Genomic DNA, 11,696 nt, shown 5'->3' with positions numbered 1-11,696 from the left:
GCACCTTTCATCCCATACAAACTGAGCTTCCTTCCGAGTGAGTCGGGATAAAGGCAAGGCTATTTGAGAAAATCCTTTGATAAATCTCCGATAATATCCTGCTAAACCCAAGAAGCTTCTGACTTCTGAAACATTCTTAGGTCTTTCCCAGCTGACCACTGCTTCTACTTTTGATGGATCCATGGACACTCCACCTTGTGATATGACATGACCAAGAAACTTAACTTCCGTCATCTAAAATTCGCACTTGCTGAGCTTAGCAAAAAGTTGCTTATCTTGTAGAACTGATAGAACAATCCTCAAATGCTCGGCATGTTCTTGTGGTATCCGAGAGTAGATAAGAATATCATCAATAAAGATCACCACAAATTGATCAAGATAAGGTTGAAAGATTCGGTTCATGTAATCCATAATACAGCCGGTGCATTCGTCACTCCGAATGGCATCACGCGGAATTCATAATGGCCATACCGGGTCCTAAATGCGGTTTTTGGAACATCCGAGTTCTTCACCCTAATTTGGTGGTAACCAGACCGTAGGTCAATTTTTGAGAATACACACGCTCCTCTCAATTGATCCACCAGGTCATCAATTCGAGGCAACGGGTACTTGTTCTTGATGGTTACCTTGTTTAACTGGCGGTAATCAATACATAAGCGCATCCCACCGTCTTTCTTCTTGACCAGCAAAACTGGAGCTCCCCAAGGAGAAACGCTGGGTTTGATGAAGTGTTTGGACAATAACTCTTCCAATTGACTCTTCAACTCCTTAAGTTCAACTGGTGACATTCTATAAGGAGCAACGGAAACTGGGGTTGTTCCCGGTACCAAGTCGATAGAGAATTCCACTTCTCTCTCAGGAGGTAAGGAAGTGATATCCTCTGGAAAGACTCCCGGAAATTCACAAACTACTGGAATTTGTGAAACAGACGACTGCTCTTTCGAATCCTCAGCTAGAAAAAGAATAAAAATGTTCTCTTGATCATATAAACAGTTGATCATATGAATAGTACCTTCCAAGAGGGTGGTCATTGAATCTTCCGGAGCAGTTTCAACAGCTGGAACTAGAATGGCCCTTTCCTTACAATTAATGAGTACTAAATTGGCGGAAAGCCAATCCATTCCCAACACCACATCCACCCTCTTAAGCGGTAGACAAATCAAATCCACTAAGAAGACTCGACCGTCAACAGTTACGACACAGTCCTCACACTTCTGAGTAGCTTCTACACTACCATCGACTGTTGTGCCAATTACCATTGTAGAAACTAAAGGAACAATCTCTAACCCGAGACGTTGAACACACTGAGGTGAAATAAAAGAATGCGATGCTCCACAATCAATCAAAATAAGACATTTCTGATTATTCACTAAACACGTACCAGCAATTAACTCATGGTTCCCCTTTGCCTTCCTTGCATTAAGTGTATACACCCTTCCTGTAGTCCCTCCTTGGCGATTCTTGTTTGGGCAGCTCCTAGCAAAATGACCTTCCTTGTCACATATATAGCACTTCCCCCCTTCGCCATTCTTACAACTCCCGAAGTGGTTCCGCTTGCAACTTCTACAAAGAGGCGGGTGTGATGGCCTCACATTCTGGTTTTGCTTGCCTTTAGATGGCGATCCCCTTGGTTTTAAGTGCTGACTTGTCCTCCTATACTCGTCCTGACTTGGCTTGTCTTGTTCCTTCTCTAGCTGAATCTTTTTCAGGCTTTGCTCAGCAATATAACATTGTTCAAGTATCTCCGAATAAGTGTTATAACGTTGCTGCCCCATACAATAATCTATATCCCCTCTGAGTCCAATCTTGAATTGGTTAATCTTCCAACTTTCATCTGGGGCATAAAGAGCTTGATTTGAATAGGCTTCCATATCTTCAAACTTTGCCGCAAATTCAGCCACAGTCATAGATCCTTGGCGTAGCATTTGGAACTCTAACTCCTCTTGAGCTCTCATGCTATCTGGAAAGTACTTCTCTAACACGGCGGCCTTAAAATGGCCCCAAGTCTTGTCGATTCCTAAGGTAGTCATTCTAGCAGAAGCACTTGTCCACCACTGGGCAGCTGGTCCCCGCAACATCTGAGTAGCACAAACCACTTTGTCTTCTTCTGAACACGGAGTTACCTCAAAGATCCTTTCGACACTGGTGAGCCAATCATGAGCTTTGAGAGGGTCAAGGTCACCATGAAACTCGGGAGGATTCATGCGATAAAAATCTCGAAATCCCCTACTCTCATCATTCTGTTGAGGAGGTGGGTGGGAACCCTGCACCTATTGCATCATCTGAGCCATAAACTCTTGTTGTTGTTGTTGCTTCTGCAGTTGATGTTGTTGTTGCATTTGCATCAACTGTGCCCATTGATTACCACCGACTCCTCCTTCAGGATTCTCATTCTGACTCTGGGCAGCATTAGTCCTCGGCCTTCCCCTCCTCCTTGGTTGCTCAGCCATGAAGTCTCCTGTCACATACATAGACATCGAGTTGATCAGGCTCAATACTAGGTGTAATACGGTGAACTGACTTTTTATCGAAATGTCGCGGTTAAGCATGAGTGGCCACCGACTTTTATTTTACCCAAATATCGGAAAGGCTAAAAGAACAGGAAAAACCTTTTTAAAGAAAACAGGGTTCGAGGGGTAATTATGCAAAGGGAAGGTGTAAGGCACCCTTTGCATCCATGGTTTTCCATGGGCTCTTAATTGCTTTGCTCTTTGTTTGAAAAGAAATGTAGAAGAAAAAGAATAGGGACTTTAGCTCGTAAATGAGCGTAGCCCTTTTGAAGGATTATGAGAAAGAATATAAAAATTTAGAGCAAGGCAAAGCAATTAGGGGCAATTACCTTAAACTTAGATGATAGGTTTCTTTTAGCCTTTTAGGATGAAAGAGTCTATCCATGCCACGGGAGGGCAGAAAGCCTTTCGTTTGGATGTAAACGGGTCATCGCATTATCGTTCGCCATAAGACTGACCATGCCATAGAGAGGCAGGTAGTCTAAGGGGAAGGATCAGAATAGCCTTTTTCGTAGGCAACCAGAGGATACCTCAGCCTTTTCGTAGGCAACTTCTGAGGGTCGAGATCATGTATATCGAAGGCAGCATCATTAGGGACCATGATCTTAATCGAGGCAACATGGCTGAGGTATCCTCGTATTCGAGGGACTGGCTATTCTGCAAAAAAACACAAGGCAACAAGGCAACAGGCAACAGGCAACAGGCAACATAGAGGTTTACCCAAAAGTGTGCGTGTATGCACCAATCATGTGATTATATTCAGAAAATTATTTTATAATTAATTATCTAAATTCATTAGAGGCTTGCACTCCCTAGGATTACTAACCAAGAAGTTTAATATAAACAGTAATAATAGGGAAGGGAAATTGAAACCAGCGGAGGAGAGGGGAATTGAAACCAGCGGGATATAATTAAAAAAACAGAAGATATAATAGTTTAGGGTTTAGGGTTACCGATACTCGACGCTTTGGCAATTGACAAACCCTGAAGATTGGAAAAGGAAGAGTAAACAAAAGAAGGGGTGAGTGCATTATGGTTCGGAGGCAATCATAGTTAACCCTAAAATAAGAAGGTAAAAAGAAATTAAAAATAATAAGATAGGTAAACGGGTACTTAGCTTTTTAATTTGATCTGAGATGGTTTGTAGTCGGAGGTAGCCTTCGAGGTTAACCCTGAAAAATGGCAAAGAGACGAGTCACGTGAGTGTAGAATAGTTCATTGACTTTTGAGGGCAAAAAATTATTTAAAAAAAGAAAAGTAAAAATAAAAGATAATAGAGTCGGGACTTAGCTTCGTGGAAGGCACGGCGCATAATCGGAAGATGTCTGATACTCAACCCTGAAAAGGACACAGAAAGAAAAATATTTTTCAGTGTATGGCAAATTCTCGTAAACCCTAAATAAGGCACAAGTTAACCCTGGTTAATAAAATAATAAACTAATTGAAATAATACCAAAGTTATGGAGAAAGAAAATCGAGAGTTCGAGTCAATATGTCAACTAAATAATTATTGGATGTAATCCTAATTATGTAATTGATAAAAGATTTATTTGAAAATAATATTGACTTTTAAATAATAATAATAAAACAATTACGAATAAAATTGTGAAAACTCGAACTTTCGACAAATGAATAAAATAGTCAAAAAACAAATAATTCTTAGTAAGAAAAACAAAACAAAATAAATAATAATAAGATAAAAAGGAACAATTTAAATAAAATATTATGTAAGTAGAAACTCAGCTTGCGATCTTGTGTGGTGAGCAGAGGGAGGTCCATGGTAGACTCGCAGGTTTGTAGGCGTTGGATGAATCACTTGACAGATCTGATGGTTGGACTGAAGGGTGTATGGTGAGCCTTCATGGACTTGCTGCGTGGAATCTACAAGCAGCTTATAACATGTAAGTTGTGAAAAATAAAGCGCTGAGGGTAGGGATCGAACCCAGGCCCTCACGCTTAACATCCCCACGCTTCTACCAACCAGGATATATTCAAATGATGTTAATGCAATAACCTACAAATAATATAAAAATAACAAAATAACATTCAAATTTTCCACGCGCGCTAATGGCTTCTTCTTCCTCGTCGGAACTTTTTAGAACACAACTCTTTGGCAACGGTTTTTTATGCGTGGCCGAAACTCTCACACTCCAAATCTGCAAAACAGCGTGAGCAAAAGCGAAATAATGGTTCAGATCAATCGTAGATGACACCGCGAATTCAACAGGCTCCTCAATTTGGCCTGAAACTGTCTCTAACCAGAAACCCCAATTCTGAACTCTTAAAACCTAACCATGGCGAATCACGCCACCTGCAACAAAACTTTAATCGAAAAGCACTGGAAGCTTGTAAACAAAGTTCTAAACACAATCACATGCTCAAAATTAGTTTATAGCGCATGTATGAATGAATTCAGACTGAAATTTTTTTAGAGCAAACCAGGACTTATGAAACGATATTCAGCGCGTTCTGGTCAGTGATGGAGATTGGTTTACACCCAGAAGACTCCAAGGGATCGATTTAGAGGCTTGATTTGGCCTGAATCGGCCTGTGTCACCAAGAACATCTTTGATTTTTTCAGCGTGAGATGGCTCGGTTATGGCTTCTAGTTTGAGGTTCTTTCGTCAAGAATCCCCCCTCATACCTGATGTATGTACTCTGTTCTTATAGTAGGAGGCATTAGGTCAACAAAATTGGGCAGAATCTCATTGAATCAAATTATTGAATCTTGATTGAGAATCAAATCTTGAACTTTCTAATTAGGATCCAATTTCCACTATTCTATTGCCAATCTCCTTGCACGAATTTTTGAACCAATTGTGTGATATTTGGATACTTGATATGATTTGGAGAATAAATCCTATGCATAATTCTAATTATTTCATATTTATTTTATTTATTTATTTAATATTTAAAAGAATAAAAATTCAAATAAATACAAATAAATATCATAAAAATAAAATAATTGATTTAAAATTCTTCATTCAGTTCTTGGACATGTTTTAGATTCAAGAATTTGGCCCAATGGTCCAAAACATCAAAATTCACCACTTTCACTTTTGTATATTTTCACAAAATTGTCCAACTTTGGTAATCCCTAACTCTCTGAATTTTAACCATATGAAGGTTTTATTGATCATTTTTGAAAGATTAGAGTGTCCTCTAATTGACCCTTTTGGTTTCATCTCAATTGAGCTTTCCATGTGCAAGTTACGAGCTTTGACCCAAAAGGTGTTTTTGTTGACTTTTTGAACAATTGAGTGACCAATCTTTTGAGATGAGACTTGATATTTGTCATGGAGGTAGTTCGGAATATCATAAACCATATGAGGTGCCTCGGAGTCTTTTGATCCATTGATTTTTCTTCAGAATAACAAAACCCTAAATCTTTGAGCCTTGTTTAGGAGAGAGTGTCTTTGAGATTTATGCTTTGATTTGAATTTGAATAGGAGAGATAGTACGGGCAAATTTTGGGGTATGACAGTTGTGGTGTCGTTTTTTTTACCTCCCCGTTTCACTTGGGAGGACGGCACGCTAGACCCTTCACGCGAAATTTGGAAGGAGAATGCGCCCGTGGTGGGAGGAATTTTGTTTCAATTCTTCCTACGATATCACACGAACTTTCTTATTGTCCTACGAGTAGGAAAGGGGAAAAAAGATCTCAACTAAACCCTAGGAGTTTGCTAAGTGTGGGGATTCACCTAGACTAGAAATTCTGGAGTCCGGGGGGGTCGGTTATACATAGGGAAGTGTTTAAACACCCTACATATCTGTAGTACTCTACAGGAACCTTCTCTATGTCATTGTGATTGTGTTTATTGCTAATGATTGGGAAAGTTTCTCCTTTGTGTTAGGAGAAGGAATTAAATTGATTTTAAAAGACAGACAGACAGACAAACTGACTATTTTTGGTATTTTATTAGCTCGCTGAGATTCCTTGTGAACCTCATGCCTACATATCCCTAGCGGAAGTCAGAGCTTAATGTAGTTCGGGGATCTAACTAGGGAAATTAATTATTTTTGGGTGCCTTGCTTGAAGCTCAAGGTTGAAGCTTGAATTAAATCTCTGTTTACAGTAAAGAGACATGAAATCATCTTTACTGAGAGGTATTTATACTATTCTACCACAAACATTTAAAGGAGTGACAGAATAACTGAATTCATTTCATTCAAGAGGGGGACCTTACTTGTGTATGTGCAAGTATACCAGTCAAATGCCTCTTAAATGAAAGAAAGATGCTCATCCAAATTAGGGAAAGTTACCACATGTATGGGTTTTACTGCCAGCTCATGCCTTTCAAAATCCTAAATGGGAGCCTTGATTAAAATTGAAATTGAAATGTTTGTTTGTTTGAATGTGGTAGAGTAGTAAAAATATCTCTCTATAAAGATAAGCTATGTCTATCTACTGTATAAAAGATTTGACTTTAGCTGGCTTGTATGAGGCCCAAGCTTGAGGCTTTTTGATTGATTTATTAATTATTATTGACTCTGGGAGATGACTCCACTGGGGATTAATTACAGGGTATTTTTGTGTTCTGTACAAAGCCCAAAATTGAGGCTGACTTTATTTGGAGAGTGTTTATTTGATGGATTTTTATTTGGTGTTCTGTACGAAGCCCAGAATTGAGGCTGACTCTAGCTAGGAAAAACATTATTTTCTGCCTTGTACAAAGCCCAAGGTTGTGGCTGACTCTAAAATAAACTGAGTATGGATGACTCTATGGGGAAAAGATCCTAGGTGTTAGGAATCTTTGACACATGAAAATATGGTTTAATCTGCCTTGTACAAAGCCCAAGGTTGTGGCTACTGAATGATGAAGAACTCACTGGGGAGACTCTATTATCTGCCTTGTACAATGCCCAAGGTTGAGGCTGACTCTTGACAGGGGAGTTTTATTGTTTGGTGCCTTGTATGAAGCCCAAGGTTGAGGCTAACTGTTTTTGTTGGTTTTGACTCTACTGAGGAGATTTTATTTATTAAAAGACTGTTTTTCTTTGGAAGCTAACCCTTTCCAGGGATTTTGACTCAGCTGGTGAAATTGTCTGTTAAAAGACTGACTTTTATCATGTTTTTGGAGGCTGACCCTTTCCAGGGGTTTTGACTCTTTTGGGGAAATTATCTCCTAAGAGAATGAATCTTTGGTTTTGAAAGACTGATGTTGGAGGCTAACCCTTTCCAGGGGTTTTTATTAAAATGATAGAATGTATGGAGGCTAACCCTTTCCAGGGGTTTTTGTTAAAATGATAGAATGTATGGAGGCTAACCCTTTCCAGGGGTTTTTGACATTTTAAACAGATTTTTTTATTAATTGACTTTGGAGGCTAACCCTTTCCAGGGAAAGTTGAAAGATGGCAGAAAGATTATCTAGTGGAGACTTCTTGTTTAAAGCCCAAGATGAAGGCTGACACTAACTGAGGATAAGGAAACAAGGATCCTAGACTCTGCTAAGGAAGATTGATGAAGATAAGAGTGACAGAGACTGTCCATGTCTCTCATTCCAAAAATGTACTCAATGTGAAATTGAGACAATCTTAGCTTGTTTAAAGTCTGGTTTAAATTGGAAGAAACTCACCAGGGTATGTTAAAAGGTGACTAAAGACCTGTTCCTATGTTTATAAGAAACCTGATGGGTCCTTGTATACAAGCTCAAGAGGAAGCTGGAAATGCTTTTAAGAAGCCTGTGGGTCCTTGTACAAAGCCCAAGAGGAGGCTAATCGAGGGTCCTTGTTATAGCACAAGAGAAAGCTATGTAGTTTTGAACTTATTTTGGCTCTAAGCAAATGGGTAAGAGGTTTCACCGGGAATAATTCCTCTTTGGGTGGATGTGTCCTATATTTTTGGATTCTAAGGTTTTTGCCAAGATGTTTCACCGGGAATAATTCATCTTGGGGGTTTGAACTACAGATCTCTAATTAGGAAAGAGCCTTCACCGGGAAGACATTCTCAATCCTAGGCCATATTCCTATAATATATATATAGTTTAACTGTCCTAGGGTTTACACTCAAACGTAGTTCTAATATATATATAAACAGTTCTATATTTGACAGTAATTTAAATAAAGACTGTAAATTGAAAGCTTGTAAAGCCTAACCTGGATGGAGTGGAGGCCTTTGAAGAAGTATGTACAAAGCCTTACCAGTAATTGGTGGATAACAGTTGAATAACAGTTAATGGTTTTTTTGAAAACAGAAGAAGTGAAGATGGACATAGGTCACATAGGTATCTGAAGAGTTTCACCGGGAATAATGCCCTTCAAATACCAAAAGAATGTTTTGAAAACAGAAAGAAGATTTTGAAAATACAGTTTTGAAAACAAGCTAAGAAGAGAAGGTGTTTGGGACTTACACTCTATTAGAGGCCCAGTACTTTACAGTACTGGCTATAAAAGCAATTTGAAAATGATTTGAAATGATATAAGGTTTTGTTGTTTGAAAACCTTAATCATCCGTTTAATCGGAGACTGATAACAGCTTTGAAAATTGACAAAAAGTCAACTTAATTAAGGTAAAGATAAAGATCTATGCCTAATTAAGACCTAAACAATTAGGGTTTTATCATAAAATTATTCACAAAGGTAACAAGATAAAAATATATATTTTAAAGTATTTAAGAAAACATTTAAAATATACTATTTTAAACCTAATTAAAATACATGAAATAAATAATATTTTTTATGATTTTTTGATTATTCATAAAATAAGTATATTAAATAACAAGTGTGTGAAAAATGAAGTGAAAATAAATTAATTTGATAGATGAATTAATTGTGTGAAGTTATGAGAAAAAATGAAGGAAATTAGTGGTAAAAAAAATGATTTTGTCTCCTCCAAGGTTTGAACACACGCCCTTTAGGTCACACACCCAAAACCAACACCACTGAGCCAGCGCGCGTATGGTGATAGTAAACTGAATCCTTTGCAACTCATATGTTACTCAAGTGTGTAGAAGCAAAAAAGAAAATAAAATCAAAAGGTCTGGGGCGAGGGGGATTCGAACCCCAGACCTTGGTCACGCGCAACACACAAACACTCCTTACCACTGGGCTATAACGATTTAGTCGTTAATGAAACAGGTATCAATCAAAATAAAATAAACTTAACCCTGAATTTGAAATTTGCGCGCCACCACCATTGTCATCTTCAACCTCTAGCTTTGAATTTTTGAAAATCTGAACTCTCTCAACTCTCAACCATTTGCAACGATGTAAACATGAAACTTGTACTAAATTCACTCACGATTCTGAATATGTAACTAACATAAATTTATATTAACTACATCTAACTAATTTACTAAAAAACGTGAAGAACCCTAAAATTTGAAAATCAAATTAAATGACTATACTGAAAGATAAATGAATGATGATAGAGGGTTTTCAATCCTCTGATGATGCTGAACAAGATAGAATCGAGCTATATCATAAAGAGTGCTTAAATTAAAGAGTTGGAGTTCAGAAACTTACCTCTGAAAATGGAGGTCGTGAGGATGATAGAGAGCAACTGGGCTTGTATGAATGATCCCAAAAGCTTCCTTGGGACTCAGTGATGCTAACTGAATGTTTATTGTAACCTCAATCCTCCTGAATTGTTCTATGGACCTCCCTCGATTTGAGCTTCAAGTGAACATGGAGAGTGATGATTCTTGAGTTACAGATGAGCTGCAGCCATCTGAACAGCTTCACTACCTCCTATTGAACGTGCCTGGATGCTTGGCTTTGTTGGAAACCTTCTGGATTGCTCTATGGACCTCCAACTGCAACAGCTCCAAAGTGAGAGCAACAATGGCGTTCCTCCACTTACAGAAGTGATCCAGGTGCTTGGATCACCTCAAATGATCTCCCTTGAGATGTTAGAATGCTTACTTTCCAAAGATAAGCTCTGGTTTGAAGAAAACGATTCTTCTTGCCAAAGAACTTTGAAAAACAATAAGCATGAGAAGAGAAAGAGAAAGCAAGGAATATGGTTGCTTTGGTGTGTTTTCTGAATGAGAAAGAGGCCTCTATTTATAGGCAATTGTCTCAGAGCAATTGAACATAGCAAGCTTGCTTAGTGTAGTGAGTTTGGTTTCTTAGCCAAGAAGAAAAATTTGCAAATATCTCTTATGCAATGATGAGAATTTTGATTCCATTTGATCAATCCCCTAGCCCTCGATTTTGCTTGATCTTAGGGGACAATTCTGAGACAGGAATGAGCTCTAATTGGTTGGTGAGAAGATTCCTTGGGTGATTCATCAATTTGCCATAAATTCACAAATGTAATCATTACATAATCACATGTTCTTGTTTTTAGAATCTTCTTCAATTCTCATGTCATGGTAAAAATGAATGCATGGCATGTTTTCAGATGTGGTATGGGTCGTGTAGCATCCATAAGAGAGGTCATTTGCACAAAATTGCAAAGTTTGAAATTGTACATGACCTATAATTTCACTTCATGAGGCCAACTTTGAACAAGCATAACTCTTAGCTCAAAATGAATTTGGAGAAGGTTGAACACAATTTGGAAAGCCCTAAACATCTACTTCAAATCATTAGTTTGGAGTTTCTTCAGAATCCTTTGGCAAATTTGTTAAAAATGAGGCCAAAGTTGGAAGAAAACTAGGTTAAAACACTTAGAAAATTTTCTAAGTGTTTATGACCTAAAACTTCAAAATTTCCAAAACTCTTAAATGATTGATCTTTTGAAAAACGTCGCATTGTAAGATGTTATTTTATTTTGCAAGATCTACAACTTTCATGTTGGAAGTTTTTTGAGTTGTGTAGGTGAAATTTTGAGTTCCCACAATGCCCTCAAAAACCCTAATTCCCAACTTTTTGCTCCTTGAAGATTTTTTTGAATTTCTTTGGTAAAATGACTTTAATATCCATATATTGATGATATTGATCCTTGAAAGTCATGGTTTGACCAAAAATCTCAAAAGTCAAAGGTGAACCCATACAGTTGACTTTTTCCTGATAAAGTGAGAATTTGGACTTTTGTGTAGAATCAAGATCTTCTCCTCAAATGAGTGATGTAAATGGATTATATTGAGGTAGTAGAGGTTCTTGAATCATGTCTTGAGTCTTGAATCCATGCCCTGATTAAAAGTCAACTATCTTGGTGAATTAGGTCAAAAACCCTAATTGTCGACCATATGAAAATAATGACTGTAGACTTTGAATTGAGGTGTAATGTCCAGTGGATCT

General features: G+C 38.0%; 1 protein-coding gene across 1 annotated transcript; it reads right to left on the bottom strand.

The window, feature by feature from the left end:
• Positions 1-398: 398 nt before the first annotated feature.
• Positions 399-2,204, bottom strand: LOC131636834 (uncharacterized). Its single transcript, XM_058907431.1, has one exon. It carries the CDS (start codon positions 2,202-2,204, stop codon positions 399-401), a length of 1,806 nt encoding a protein of 601 aa, XP_058763414.1.
• Between the last annotated feature and the right edge of the window lie 9,492 nt (positions 2,205-11,696).

The sequence above is a fragment of the Vicia villosa genome, unplaced genomic scaffold, assembly GCF_029867415.1.
Source record: "Vicia villosa cultivar HV-30 ecotype Madison, WI unplaced genomic scaffold, Vvil1.0 ctg.001841F_1_1, whole genome shotgun sequence".
Taxonomy (NCBI): Eukaryota; Viridiplantae; Streptophyta; class Magnoliopsida; order Fabales; family Fabaceae; genus Vicia; species Vicia villosa.
Note: the sequence above shows the minus strand (reverse complement) of the source record. Positions and strands in the feature narration are given on the sequence as shown.

Excerpts from the sequence above, each read along its gene's own strand:
- LOC131636834 (XM_058907431.1), bottom strand. The coding sequence starts at position 2,204 with ATGAATCCTCCCGAGTTTCATGGTGACCTTGACCCTCTCAAAGCTCAT.